Consider the following 15,031-nt stretch of genomic DNA (forward strand, 5'->3'; position numbering starts at 1 on the left):
TTCCGTCTTTCCAATTGCCGACAAATCTGAACCCCCGGGGGTAGCTAGTGATGAAAGAATTGATCAATTAGGAGGCAGGTCAATATCTTTTTAATGTCCACCTGTTGCAAACTCTATGGGACAGGGTCGAGCCTATGCGGAGGATTGAACTTAAGTTCTCTCAAATTTAGGATTTTGGCCTGACAGAGAGATGATGATATCTTAAACTCCTGAGAAGGCCAAATATGACGATGATGCAATTGTAAAGTTCTCGGAAGGCCAGATAGAGAGGTAAGGATGATGGTATTTTAACATCTAGAAGGTTAGAAACACAGAGAGAGAGAGAGAGAGATTTGAAGAACTGTATATTTTGGAAAATCAAGAAACCCTAACATAACAAATCTCACAATGATAAGGAATATAGCCCCAAAACAATGATAAAGGATATCCGCAAGCAATGAAAGAAATTTCAGCCTGAAATGTTAACTTTTATAACTTTTGATGTGGGCTATGGATGATCGGAGAATGAAGAAATTGGAATATTGGTTTAGGCTATGGAATATTGGAAAAATATGTGATTATTGATTGGGTTGGGTTGTGGAAAGTGAATATATAGATATCTGTTTTGGCTATTCCATCAATGGGTTTGCTTCAGAATCCTTGTGGGTCTCTTGATGATGATGAAGAAAGTGATAGAAGAGACATCAAGGTTAATCCGAAACCTACCTCTTGGAGAGGAGGAAATATAATGAATTCAAATGGCTTTCAAAATAGTCATAATCTAATCAGGAACAAAGGGTTTGATGGGTTGCAAAATTCTACTCGTAGTGAGCTTTTGTTTTCAAACAAAGTTCACTCTTTAAATGATCAGAATGTAAATACAAGCGATCCCATGGCCATTGTGTATGGTTTTGACGCGTTCTCTTCTTTAGAAGGCCAATGGAAACATGGGGATTTGGCCACCCAAAAAGCATATTTGATGCATGATAATGGGTCTTCTATCAGAAGAAGGACAAATTCCCCCCTTTCAGATTTGTTGACATGTGTCCAAAACGTCATGGCCGGACATATGGAATCTAATGTATCAATCAAAGAATATGACAATAAAACTCGACAACCTGGGGAATCAAGTGGTCCTAATGTTAGTCTTTTGTTGGAAGATATACCTACTGGGGTTTCAGTCAATCAATCACCATATCTAAATGGAAATAAGAGCAACCCATTATGCATTCCTTTATCGCATAGGGATGCAATCAAGCCCTGTTATGCCTCTTTACAGACAGATGGCCCTGTCTTGAATGAGAAGGAAGTATTTGCTTTACACCAAGGTGAGAAGACCCAATATCATTTGCATCAACAAGAATCCCCTCCACTAGGTTTTGGACAACATGGTAACAAGTGTATATCTGGAACTTCATACCACTCTTATTCACAACCTTATGCATCACCTAGCCTATCATTATCGCCTCTTGGTCCAAACCGCCTATTGAATGCAGTGTATAATTCAAATCCTCTTCAAGGTGGAAATTCTGTTTATGGCTTTGATGTATCCCCTATGAAGTTCACTCCTCCAATGAGAACTATATTGAAAGATTCCAGGATACATGGAATTGGGAATCGAACACAGGACTTACAATATGATGATGGACATGATGAAGCTTATTCTCAGCCTTACATTACATGCAATCACAATATTTGCCAATGGGGAACAACCCCTCCAAAGAATGTAGGATATAGAAGCAAGGCTATAGCCAATATGAGGAGATCCTTGGTTGGATCTTTTGAAGAATCTTTGCTTTCTGGTAGGCTTTTATCGGCAAAGCCTTGTCAGGTAATTTGTTGTCTAAAAACGCTTGTTAATGAAACTAACCAAATGCTAGTTTTTTATATTTAAATCTAGTAAATGCTCGTTATTGATAATTATGCCGTAGAAAATCCGTGTTTGTTGGTACAAAAATGTTATGCTACTTAAATCTCACAAAAGTTTTTTGTTATTGAATTGAAACAAACCAAAATTTTTGTTCTTCGTACTTACATAGTGTGATTTGCATGAGAATGAAGGTTATGTCTGATAATGTTGGTGAAAACAATGGGCATGTAATTAGTTTCTCATTGAATGCATTCCAATTTTCTTATTGTTATTATTATGAAATTTGTTGAATGCAGAAGCTGGAAGGGTTTTTATCATTCCTTAGCATTACAGGTGGCTGTTGGTCTCCACCTTTACAAAAACTGCCATTTTCTGTTACTTGTGTTGATGGGCTACTATATTATGCATCGATTAATCTTGCTGGAAATTCTGTCAAGAAGAGAGGAAAGACCAATCAGTGCAAAAAGAATGATTCTCTTGATGATACTGCCATTGGTAAAAATCGGTTTAGAATTCCTGTCCGTGGCCGAGTTCAATTGGTAACAAATATGTAGCTTTAATGTATGAGCTTAAGTTTTATATATACATATGCATGTGAATATACAGAATAAATATGTGCACATTCATATGCATATGCATACATGGATATCCATATCCCTACACATGTACTTATACTAATACATATGCATATGCATATAAAGAACATTTGTACATCTATTTATCGATATGGAATTTTCCTTTGTTAGGTTCTCAGTAATCCAGAAATGACACCTGTACATACATTTCTGTGTAATTATGATTTGTCAGACATGCCCCCTGGAACAAAGGTATGCCACTTCTATAATATATCAATTCAAATGTTTATCTTTTGGTACGTTTAAGAGCTCAAATTATTCTTTAAATTTGTCAGCTGCTTATCATTTTAATATTTATGACAGACATTCTTACGGCATAAAGTATTTCTGTTAACATCCAAATCCCTGGGAAAGACTTACAATGGATCCATTGTTTCGGCAAAAGGCGACACATACAAACTGTCATCATGTAACAACACTTTGTACAGAAGTAATGATGCATCTATTCCTATCACAACTGCAATCAACAAAATAAATGTGAATATCGAAGATGGAAAATTGGAAGACATTGTTTCTCCCACCCATCTTATCGATACCTTCTCGGCCATTGGCGGCCTATTGACTAATCCTCGTAACCATCCTCACATGAATAACATGAATGTGACAGCACCAAAGGAAAATGAAGGGTCTGGTTTTGATGAAACCACCTATAAAGATTATTATGATGTCGAACCAGAACATAGTAATAGTAAACAAAACATGCCGAATAGGCATGCATCAACTATCAATTTGGATGAAATGACCCGTAGAGAGGATCATGGCATCAAGCTGGAACAAAGTGATAGTACGAAAAAGATACCTAATTGGCATGTACCAAATTCTAGTAACTTACATGCTAAAAAAGGTTCTGAAGATGTAGGAGGTAGTAGTGTATTGCGCTATGCTCTGCATCTTCGTTTTGTATGTCCCTCTCTGAAGACACCTAGAAAAGCAAAGGAGGCAGCACTCAATTGCTCTTCTGTATCTATGGACAGTCAGGATAATCTACTGGAGGATAAAAGGCGGTTTTATTTGTATGGTGATCTTCGTGTCGTCTTTCCTCAAAGGCAATCGGATTCCGATGAAGGAAAGGTTGGTTCAATAGGAGCTTTTCCACTCTTTTTACGTATCCAAGGACATTTTTTTAGTGTTAAGGATGCATGTTTCAATTTTTATGTTCAATGCCTTATGATTTCATGATGCATTAATAATATGAAAAGAAAAATACCAAATCTTGATCGAGTGATACCTTTTCTGAGGTTTTTCCTACAAAATAATGTTAAAATGGAGTAAAATATCACATGTGAAACTGTCTCTTGTGTCTCCAATGCTCTTGGATTTTGTCAAAGTTTTTTGTGAAGGTTTCTGACTTTATGAATGCATTCATTTGGAGCCTAAGTTTTAGCATGTTGAAATGTTCGTATTTCAGGTTTGACCTATTTTCAACCATCACTTCATATTATTTTTGTTTTTGTTCAATAGAGAACTCCATAAAAGCTCGAATTTTTCATAGGCTTGTAGGAACAAAGCATTTTTGAGGCAAATAATTTGTTTCTTTGAGTTGGAAATGGTATGAAGAAAATATAGAAATGGACAAATGCTCCTCAGTCATCTATTTATAGTTGGTGAAATTGGCCCTCAAATTTGAAGGTATGGTCTGAACATAAACCTAGCTTTTAACCATTGAGACTTAGATAGGCACACGTCAGTATATAAGACATCATCATTCTTTGGCACCTAAGTCAAGGTGTTACCACTGTGCTCAAAATAAAATAACAAACTTGAGCAAATTAAACAAAAGTAACAAAAAACTAAGAGGTTTTACTCTCCCCCCAATGGTAATCTTCTGATTTGAGGCCAATCGGATGGCTGGAGGGATTTGTGCATCTGATACTGAACCAATGATTGTCTAGCACCATATCGTGTGTTGGGTATGTGTGCACAACTGTAGAGCTTGAGCAAACCACCGTAGAAAATGTGTGATGTGAGATTATCTAGCCCTTTATATCTATGCATGCATGTATATATGTATATGTATGTTGATTTAACATCGTGAATTAACTCTCTCCTTGTTCAATATTCTACAGTTACAAGTGGAGTATGATTTGCCTGCAGACCCAAAATACTTTGATTATTGCAGCTGACTATGATTGCATAGGTTGGAGGAAATCTTTTCTTCATCCTTAATATGGGTTCATCCTATACATAATCTGTATATATTCTCCTCCATATAGATCTTTACATTTCCTGCATGTTTCCAATGCGACAGCATTTGCACCATTTCAAAATTTCTTCTTATAAAAATAATATGATGGATTCTTCCATGTTTATTATTGGAATGCTTTCAAAAGTGTCCAAAGTTTCTTTGATTTTTACCTGGTTCGTTTGGCAATTAATAAAACATGAAGGGAGTTGCAATCTTTATGTCAACGGTGATCATTGATGTGTATAAAATGTGGATTATGTTATGTTAGTTTGTGCTAGTGCATCATATGAAATCTTATTGATGTGTATTTACTCAATTGATCCACTGCATATTGCTTAAGTTCGGATATTTATCCAAACCTTTATCGATGTGTATCCAAATCATATATTTTATATGTTTTGATAATTATAACAATGTATCAATTATTTTGTTAATGACATGTTTGTGTATGATTATATGCCTAATTCATATTTGCATTGTTTTAGGTAGTTCACATTCCATTTTGTTTGATTGGTTGTTACCAACTCTGAGTTTGATTCTGTACAAAATTAGGGCTCAGAAGTCTATTTTCCTCTTGCATATGGATCTGGTGTCTTACTTGTGCTCAATGTTTTGTTCACTCATCTCTCTATTCTCCTTTGAATATAGATGGTATTCTTTGTGGGATTTTTTATGTGTATATTCTTCATATTATTTTGGAAGGTCATTATCTTGTTGATGCTCGTTACTGTGGTGCTTGATGTGCAGTGTTTAAGGATGTAATGCGTTTAGGCTGTATGTATGCATAGTTCATCCAACCTCTCTTGGAGTTCCTCTTCAATAATGTTTTTCTCTCATATGTAGTTGTCATGAGTTCATGTTCATGATTGTATTGCTCTGAACCATGTATACATTTCCGTAATGGATGTAATAGTCCTGTATCTCTTTGATGATTTCTTGCATTTGGCAATCTAAATACTATCAATCATTATTGTGATGCGAACTAGGAGCATTGATGAGTGGTTTTGTATTCTCATGATACGAATGAGGAGCACTATCACAATTTCTTGCATTTGAGAAAGGGCATTGATTGGTGATGTTACTGATGTGAACAATGGTTATTGATAATAGTGTAACAATGTCATGTAGATACACAAGATAATATCAAATTCAGGTTACTAAGTGATTCTCTAGTTCTGGTGGGTTAATTATGGATTGACACAAAGGTTAGATTCACCACTCGCACCACTGTCGTGTAGAGAACATGAATGGGAGGAAGATTGGTTGATTGGGGAGCCAAGAATGGATCAACATATAATCACTACTTTTATTATCCAAGGACATGTATGGGATATTATTGAGAATGAGAGGAGAATTGATTAATGGGTGAGTCAAGAATGGATCAACGTATACTCATTGCTTCTTGTCATGTTGAGACATGAATGGGTTTTATTGATAATGAGAGGAGAGTTGATAAATGGGTTAGCCAAGAATGCAACAAACATACATTCACTACTTGGGCCACACCGATGCGATATTGACCCAACGACAATTTTTTTTTTTAAGAATGACAATAAGGATCTTAAAGATTAAGCGAGAGACATATGCTATCTGTGAAGACCGGCTTGGCTCGTCACATGGGTACCAATGTGTTTATTGATTCTCCTCCCATTATTCGGAGAGTTCATGGTTTCATACCTTCGTGTCTTTCATGCTTCGAGAGCTCTATCTCACACGAGTCATGACCATGTGATGGGCCAACATGAACACATACATACATGATTAGCAATAGGCCCGGTTCGGTTTCGGTTCAGCTGAGTTCAGTTTTTTGGCATTGAAACCAAACCAAACCGTTTAAAATTATGAAGCCATTTAAACCGAACCATAGATCATAAATCGTAGTATTAGTGTGATTCTTCTTCTGGGGCCATAAGTTGGAGATAAGAGAACAAAGAGAGAGAGAGAGAGAGAGATGGCATAGCACAGAGGAGGGGGGCTGTTCTCCTCTTGCCACCATAACTCCATAGCTATGGAGCTAACTCTAAGTTTGCCCATATCTTCAGCACTAACCAAATCAAACCCTTGTCTCCCGTTCAAAACACCTTCTCATGCCAAGCTATGGAGGAGTGGTCACATTACAAGGAACAGAGCAGCCATAAATAATCGAAGAACCAGCCAGAGGAGCAGTAAAGTGCTGTGTGGGATAGAGGATTTCATCGGTGGGGATCTTCTTGGGTTCGATCTCGGCCAATGGGAAGAGGATGTGGAGAAACATGGGGCGCTGGCATTCTATGCACCCCATGAGGGTGGATATGAGGGGCGATATGCGACGCGCCTCAAAGGAAAAGGTTACCATTTCCTTGACCTTACTGCGAGAGGCCTCGGTGATGTTGAGGCATACTTGTCGAAGATCCATGGTGTCCGTCCGGTAAGTCCAATTTTATTTTAGGGTTAAGGGCCCTTTTTTCTTTTTTCTTTTTAAGGTTACGGTAGCTAGGCCGTGATTGACAAAGACCCATGTTGTTTGTCCTGTGATTTCAATTTAATACAGTTTAGGATTATGGTTTGAGTGTTTAATACGGTTTAAGATTATGGTCGAGTATTTAATACGGTTTAGGATTTCAATTTAATAGGGTTTAGGATTTAGGTTGGAAATTTCATGCAAATGCATGCTGTTGAAGATCATAGTATATGTGTGATGAATTCAATTTATGGTTTATTAGGGGGTTAAGGTTAAGTTTGGAGTAGGGATTTAAAAGTAGGGCTTGGGGTCTATAGTTTAGAGTTTTAATTTGTCAAAATCCATCTTATTATGGTTTTATTATGTGGAACCATATGTGTGGAAGATCCAGTGTTTTGGTTTAAGATTATTTTTTCATTCCTTCAAAATCCATGTTGCCATTATGGCATGTCGATATTATGTGGATGAGAATTTGTTGAAAATCTTTTGGCCTTAACCTTGCTAGTACTCGTGGTAAGTCTACATTAGGTTGGAGGTTCAGGCTTAGGATTCGGGTTAGGGGTAAGTTTAGGGTAAGTGTTATTACCCACTTCATTTCTTAAAATCCATGGTGATTTTATTGTATTTCTTAATGCAGCCTCATTTAGGAAAGCAAAAAACTGTTTGCTGGTACTACCCTCCGGAGATTGATTATAGGCTCTCTCTGCTTCCCGAGAACAGCAAAGGGCTCATTCTATGGCTCATTGAAGCAAAGGTAATGAAAAACAAAGTTTCAATTTCATGTTGTTGGGGATCATTAGACTTTGGAAATGAAAAAGCATTTAAAAACGGTTTTTTTGAAGCTGTTTGGAAATGCTAGCTCTCTCACAATATTCTTTCTTACATGTAAAGGTGCTTTCTAAGAGTGAGCTGCAATATCTAGCCCTTTTACCAACAATACAGCCGAAAGTGAAAGTTATCGCAGAGTGTGGAACATGGTAAGTCATTTTATTTATAGACTTGATTGTTATTGTTAAGTTTGCATATAACACTCAACCCTAAACCCCTTAACCATGAATCCCTAAACTCTAAAAGCCTAAAACCCTAAACACTTCAACTCCAAACCCCTCAACCCTAAAACTTCTAATTCTTAACCCGTTAACCCTAAACCACTAAAGTGTGAACCCTAAAATTACGATTTTTCTGTAGGAGGAAAGTCCGATGGAAGCCTTTGAGAGAAATAGCTGGGCTCGACTTGCCACCAGTAGTGGGTACCACCACCTAACCTAAGTATGGACATTTGTAAATCATGTGTGTAATTTTGTATGTTTGTACCAGTAACTTGGCAAAAAAAAGAGTTTAGGCTCACTTGGAAATGAGCTTGTACAGTGAAAATGAGCATACAATGAAATACATTTGTTGATTACTTTGTCTCACTTATTTCCAGCAAACCTTCTCCACGGAAAATTTGTTACCATCAATATAGTTTCATTCGTATGATTCAGTAAATCTTAACTGTATTGTAGATGTGAATTAAGGATACACACCAATTTCAGTTATGGGTTGCCTATTAATGTGTCGTGGTGTTCTAAAAAATATAGTCATGGGTGAGTTCTTGGTGACATCAAATATGGTGCTTTACATGCTTTGATATAGTAAATCTTGAGTTTCTTGTAGCTCTTTTAGTGTCTACATGCTTGTTATGGTTTGCTTTCCTACCTTGTCTCGGCCCGGAGGTGTCTATGTTCTTCATGTTTGGGATTTATTCAGAAATATAATCCAAGTTGGTGTGTCGTGTATTTCTTTACCTTAGATGAAACCCTAAACCCGAGCACCATCTAGTTCTCGCTCACTGCCATTAAATTCAACATATTTGTAGAAGGGCTAAAAGGTCATATAATGAGATACAGTGGCCAAGTTGATAAAACCTTGTATGTTGCATATGCATTCAGAGACACAATGCAGACTCTTTTCACCAAATTACTAGTAACAAACACATTGGTATGAACTACCCCAAGGTCAATATGTATCTTAGTATCTTGGCCAAGGTTGTGATAACCGATTCTTCATACGGAAAATATGCTTCTTGTATGATGCATGAACGCCATTAACTTTTGCCTAGCAAAAGACCACAAACAGTAATCTATATGATCTTGTACATATTCATGTTTGTCCATGATGTAATCACAGAAGAACGCTTAATTTTTTGGCAAAAATCAAATTGTGTACAATTACGAAGATTTAAGCCCCGAAACTAACACAAATAAATGTGATTTGACTGATCTTGAATCATTGGGCCAGAGTAGTTGAACACTTTACGAGGATTATTATTTTTGGATAAGCTTCAAGCTATTAATATCGACATTATCCCTTGATGTAGTCTTCTTGTTTGTAGTATCATGGTAACATCTCCATTGGAACTCCCGTATCTCTATAATTATTATATGGTTATCTCTATAATTTGGTAATATTAGGTTAAAGTTGCCATACAAGGAAGGTCATGTGCGAGGGAAAATTAGAGGAATGATGATCTAATGAGATCGACAATGTCAATCCAATAGTTTCTACATATATTGGCATATCTCACTCATATCATGTCCAATTTATAGGCATGAGCAGAAATAAAGAGGAAAGAAAAATGTTAATAAGAGACAGGCTAAACATAGTTTACAAGAACTTGCTAAACATAAATTAGTAAAACGAGAAAGTCAAATAACAACTTGAATCTACTCTATCTTTCCTCGTTCAATTGTTTCATTTTTGGTTAAGCATACAAAAAAAAGTTGAGCATTTGGCAAAGAGAAAAAGAAATGAATATCATTTTGGCAAATACACTAGACAAATTGGCATTTAAAAAAATTGTATAGATTTAAGCCAATTAATTATTCGTAACTAGTCATTATGACAATCTCTTTCAAAGGACTTCTCATAGTCTAGCAAATTGATTGGTTAAATGAAGAATTTGATCTATTTAAGCGAATCAACAAACCAAGTTCAATCATTCAAAATTACTCTTTTCATCATCTTGATCATCAGATTTGATACTCGAGAATGAATCGATGTTCATAAAATAAAAGACATGGCACAAAACCATGTGTTTCTGTGTTGGCAACATTTGATGGAGGTGATAAAGTCAATTGACAGAAAGATAGCTATAGAAAAGTTTTATGAGTTGTGTAAAGGAAGTATCACTCATTGCATTACCGAAGAAGAGGATGTCTTTCTTTCTATCGAATGGCACACACGTAGCAAAGAAAAGCTTTGATAGAAGAAAGGTTCCAAAGATCTAGCAAAGTGTTCTTATAATTGGAAGGAAGGAATGGACAAGGCCCTTATTAATTATAAACCCAAAAGAGAGGCAAAATAATCTATTAACATATGTTTCTTATTATGGATAAAGATTCCTCAAAAAGATAATATGCTTTCATCGTGTGTACATTTGCTTTTTATACCGTACATTACCTAGCCAACTTCTATTACCTTTATTTTTAATAGATGCACGTCTAACTAGAAATTGGCCATGTTCCTTCTGATAGAGGAAGCATTCATTTGATCACCTTAACTTTGCACTTAATATTAGTATTCTCGTGCTTGCAAGAAAGTAGTTGCTTAGGTTATGTATTTAACACTATTTTTTCATGTGATTTGGGCAAAAATATGACCACACTTGTATAGAACCATCTATGATAAAAAAAGACTTTGGAATTTGAGGTTTCGGAGAGTGTTAAGAGACAATGGATATGAGTTGAATGTATTTCACATGTTGTGTTCTTTGTGTTTAGGTAGATATGGGATTTTCTTAATATACCACAAAGAAAAAACAAGATGAGGACTAGCCGTGATTGTTACACTTCCTATATGTCTCTTGCTTTTCACGACATTCGAGAAGACACGTGTGTATGTTGGGGGGGGGGGGGGGGGGAGGTCCAAGTTTACTTAGAAGTCCCTAGGGTCGACGAATATAGAAGTGGGAGGTAGTGTTTTGGACCAATTTGTCTCGATGCTTGTGGATGAAGACGATGGGGGGGTAAGGCATTTGATGCACCAAAGGTCTTCCTCGCATGAGAGGCTAGACCAATGCGGAACGTGCGGACGGACAGGGTCACCAGAGGCAAGCTCCGATGCCAAAACGGCACACCCGTCTTTCTTTGCAAGGTTGTGTGCAAACCATAGGAGCTCCGTGAGGAGGCCGGAGGATCTATCCCCATGGGCATGTAGGCCATATGCTAGGTGGAGGCCAAATGGCCGGAACACATCGGGTGGTGTCGGGACAACGATACCAGGCACAATCCGTCCAAACAAACGTGCAACGGACACCATGCTGCGCATGCGCCACGATGCACCCTTAAGTTGCAACTTGAAGATCTCATTACACTTCCATATGCTCAACATTGCCCATGATCGGCATTGGTCATGGTCTTGGTTTTCTTGACCATGACTGCCTCCTTTGCATCCGGTTTCCTCTTCATCTCTCCACATGGCCATCCATGTGCCCTTGTGTAACTTGCTCCTCATGATAGCATCCACATCCTTGGGGAAGAACTCAACATGTTTGAAGACCTCTCGATACAAGTGCTCGCTATGTTTCACCTCGACTATCTTCACTTTGGGGTTGAGCCTCTTGGCCTTGGCATAGATGGGTTGGACAAGGATGGCCGGCGTCCGGAACTTGCGGTACTCGAGTCTCTTCGTGAAGAGATTTACGGATGCTTCGTTGTCTTTCTCGGTCGCAATGTATGCATACATTGCTCCTTGCTCTCTACACCATCCCTCCATCTTCTTCACCAACGCTACTGCAATGCCAAGCCTCCTGTAAATTGTTGTGGAAGCCAACCAGCCAGCCAGTGCACATTTGTTCTTAGACAGAAGGGAGACACACAAATTCACATGCAATGAAATGGCAGCACACAAATGACATCAAAACACACTAATGGACCATGGTGCACAAACAAACACACACATATGTATACATACCTACATATACACACACATACATATACATATACATACCTACATACACAACCATACACATATACATGCACACAATATATATACACTGTACACACACACATATACATACCTGCATACACTCACATATATATACACATATACACACAAGCAAACATACAAACAGACAGACATAAGTACATATATACATAAACACACATACATAGATATACACTAATGAAAAAAAAATGAAAAAAAAGTGCATATATTCATAAACACACACATACATACACACTTTATCTATACATACACAAGCACATGCATACTTACATACATACGTATATACATACATGCATCCATACACATATACATACATAAGAACATATGTACATATGTACATACACATACACATATACATACATAAGATCATATGTATATGCACATACACATTACCTATATTGTGGAGCAACCCATAACCATACACAAGCATACATGCATGCATACACATATACATACACAAGAACACATGTATATACACATACCCATATACATACACAAGAACACATGTATATACACATACCCATATACATACACATTACCCATACACATACACATACCCATATACATACATAAGAACATATGTACATACACATACACATATACATACATAAGATCATATGTATATATACATACACATTACCTATATTGTGGAGCAACCCATAACCTATACATACACAAGCATACATATATACATACATACATAAGAACATCATATGTAGATACACATACACATAGACATTACCTATATTGTGGAGCAACCCTTAATCCCAGGATATATGCGGTGCAGACAAATGTGGGGGAAACAGAGTCGGAAGCTTCATTGAATTCATCACATGAAGACGTTGATGAGGATGAGGATGGTGGTGATGATGGTGATGCTGAATCTAAGGTTTTTCCACATACATTAACCTCTTTCACACCAGCCCTGATCATCCCAGCTATTTCCAGATGCCCATCCTCCATCTCTACCTCTGCAACCTAAAATCTCCAAGTTATGGAAATCCAGATTCAGTCTCAAGAACATCGGAGAAAACAAATTACGTAACAGAGAAAATGAATGAAGATGAAGATGAAGATGAAAATGAAGACACAGACATAGATACCAGCGCGCACACACACACATATATATAATTAAAAATGCATTGGAATGTACGAGATACCACAAAATGAGTGTAGAGTACGACAACAAATTTCCGTATGTTTTGTATACTCTGAATGTGTGTAAAACAAGCAGGCGCGCAGACACAACAGACGGTATAAATTAGGGTATACATTTAGAATGTAGAAAAACAATAGATGTATATACATATACAAACTGTATAAATTAGGGTATAGAAAAACAATGCATAGGGATAGAATCTGTATATACATATATACAAAACGGTATAAATTAGGGTATGGATTTAGAATGTAGTAACAATGCATATGGATAGATGTATATACATATGTATATGTATTTGTGAGGATGATTACCATCATGGAGAAGGATGGGAAGTGCCTGAGCCTGCAGAGGGGGTCACCCATGAGGTCAGTGAAGAGGGAGGCAGAGGCCTCACACACCCTCTCCACCCTCTCCACGCCTTCATTGTCCCTCCCCTCCTCATAAACCCTAATCCATACTTTCATCTTCTTCACATCATCTCCATCTCCATCACCATCTCCATCAATCCCATCCCTATCACGATCATGATGATGTTGCTGTTCTTCTTCTTCTTCTTCTTCTTGCACAGCCATCTTTACCTTCATTGCATCAATCAATGAACCCAAAACAAATCAACTGAGACTGAGTATAAACCTCATAAGAAAGGGACCAAAGATGTATATTTTGTATGTATGTATGTATGTATCTATCTATCTATTGGATTTGATTTGTTTGTAGATTTCTGCACATCTCTTTCTATATAGATTAATGCGTGTGCATACAATAATACAAAGGTGGAGAGGGGGGGATAGAAAGGCAGATTAGCAAGAAAGATTCAACAGAGGAGAGATGACACACAGAAGGAGAAACAAAAAACAAGGCAGGGAGAGAGAGGCTGCCAAATACATATGTGATGATTGCTAATATAATTAGATGGTTATTAATGGATATGCAATATGGGTGATATGATTATGTATATTATGCACAAGACATGGAGAAAATGACTCGGCAGAATGAAGAAGAAATAGACGCTAATCTGAACGAAACAAGAGGCAGATATATATACATATGTATGTATATATGTATGTATGTATATGCGTGTGTATGTATGTATGTGTGTGTGTATGTATGTATGTATGTATGTATGTATGTATGTATGTATGTATGTATGTATGTATGTATGTATGTATGTATGTATGTATGTATGTATGTATGTATGTATGTATGTATGTGTGTGTGTCTGTGTCTATGTAAAGAGAAGCTCAAATTGTATGTATGTATGTGTGTATATGTGTATATGTGTGTGTGTGTTTGTATGTATGTATGTATATATGTATGTATGTATGTGTCTATGTATGTGTGTGTGCAAATGGAGAGAGGAAAACATGTAAAGAGTAGCTCAAATTGTATGTATGTATGTGTGTGTATGTGTATATATGTGTGTGTGTATGTGTGTATCTATGTGTGTGTGTATGTGTGTATCTATGTGTGTTTGTATGTATGTGTGTGTGTGTGTGTGTGTGTGTGTGTGTGTGTGTGTGTGTGTGTGTGTGTGTGTGTTGAAATGGAGAGTGGGAAAACATTAGAAGCGTTAGGTCTCGTTAAACAGATAGTTTTCTCTAACATAGAGGTTTTATGATATATATATATATATATACATATGTATGTGTGCATTAGTGTGCATAGGCATTATTTGATATGAATACTTTGTAGGTATGATTAATTGATGCAATACTTGTTTTAAGTGTAATAGTATACATATGTTGGTTTGTGTGTGTGCGCGTGTGAAGAGCTT

At 36.9% G+C, this 15,031-nt stretch overlaps 3 protein-coding genes and 1 long non-coding RNA gene across 4 annotated transcripts in view; 3 read left to right on the top strand and 1 right to left on the bottom strand.

Moving 5' to 3' along the window:
* Positions 1-15,031, top strand: part of LOC147859177 (uncharacterized) — a 52,744-nt gene that overhangs the window by 8,668 nt on the left and 29,045 nt on the right. The gene's annotated exons all lie outside the window — the stretch shown is intronic.
* On the top strand, positions 125-4,794 carry LOC147859178 (uncharacterized). Its single transcript, XM_087325531.1, has 5 exons — positions 125-1,810; positions 2,146-2,388; positions 2,596-2,676; positions 2,788-3,555; positions 4,551-4,794. The coding sequence occupies exons 1-5, from the start codon at positions 620-622 to the stop codon at positions 4,605-4,607; spliced, it is 2,340 nt and encodes a 779-aa protein (XP_087181657.1). The 5' UTR covers positions 125-619; the 3' UTR covers positions 4,608-4,794.
* NDHN (NADH dehydrogenase-like complex N) lies at positions 6,585-8,514 on the top strand. The gene is made up of 4 exons (XM_087326458.1): positions 6,585-7,076; positions 7,747-7,863; positions 8,001-8,086; positions 8,298-8,514. Exons 1-4 carry the CDS (start codon positions 6,678-6,680, stop codon positions 8,371-8,373), a joined length of 678 nt encoding a protein of 225 aa, XP_087182584.1. The 5' UTR covers positions 6,585-6,677; the 3' UTR covers positions 8,374-8,514.
* Positions 11,010-13,861, bottom strand: HLS1 (Acyl-CoA N-acyltransferases (NAT) superfamily protein). The gene is made up of 3 exons (XM_087325307.1): positions 13,569-13,861; positions 12,838-13,073; positions 11,010-11,898 (listed from the first exon to the last, which is right to left on the bottom strand). Exons 1-3 carry the CDS (start codon positions 13,839-13,841, stop codon positions 11,025-11,027), a joined length of 1,383 nt encoding a protein of 460 aa, XP_087181433.1. The 5' UTR covers positions 13,842-13,861; the 3' UTR covers positions 11,010-11,024.

This window comes from Azolla caroliniana, unplaced genomic scaffold (genome assembly GCF_043228905.1).
Source record: "Azolla caroliniana isolate FFs.n. ecotype wild unplaced genomic scaffold, voAzoCaro1.0.p SCAF_10, whole genome shotgun sequence".
NCBI lineage: Eukaryota > Viridiplantae > Streptophyta > Polypodiopsida > Salviniales > Salviniaceae > Azolla > Azolla caroliniana.

Coding starts and splice junctions, on each gene's coding strand:
- HLS1 (XM_087325307.1), bottom strand. CDS start 13,841: ATGAAGGTAAAGATGGCTGTGCAAGAAGAAGAAGAAGAAGAAGAACAG. Junction 13,074..13,568: donor TCCCATCCTTCTCCATGATG/GTAATCATCCTC, acceptor TGGAGATTTTAG/GTTGCAGAGGTAGAGATGGA. Junction 11,899..12,837: donor AGGGTTGCTCCACAATATAG/GTAATGTCTATG, acceptor AACAATTTACAG/GAGGCTTGGCATTGCAGTAG.
- NDHN (XM_087326458.1), top strand. CDS start 6,678: ATGGAGCTAACTCTAAGTTTGCCCATATCTTCAGCACTAACCAAATCA. Junction 7,077..7,746: donor AGATCCATGGTGTCCGTCCG/GTAAGTCCAATT, acceptor TTCTTAATGCAG/CCTCATTTAGGAAAGCAAAA. Junction 7,864..8,000: donor TATGGCTCATTGAAGCAAAG/GTAATGAAAAAC, acceptor TTACATGTAAAG/GTGCTTTCTAAGAGTGAGCT.
- LOC147859178 (XM_087325531.1), top strand. CDS start 620: ATGGGTTTGCTTCAGAATCCTTGTGGGTCTCTTGATGATGATGAAGAA. Junction 2,677..2,787: donor ACATGCCCCCTGGAACAAAG/GTATGCCACTTC, acceptor TATTTATGACAG/ACATTCTTACGGCATAAAGT. Junction 3,556..4,550: donor CGGATTCCGATGAAGGAAAG/GTTGGTTCAATA, acceptor AATATTCTACAG/TTACAAGTGGAGTATGATTT.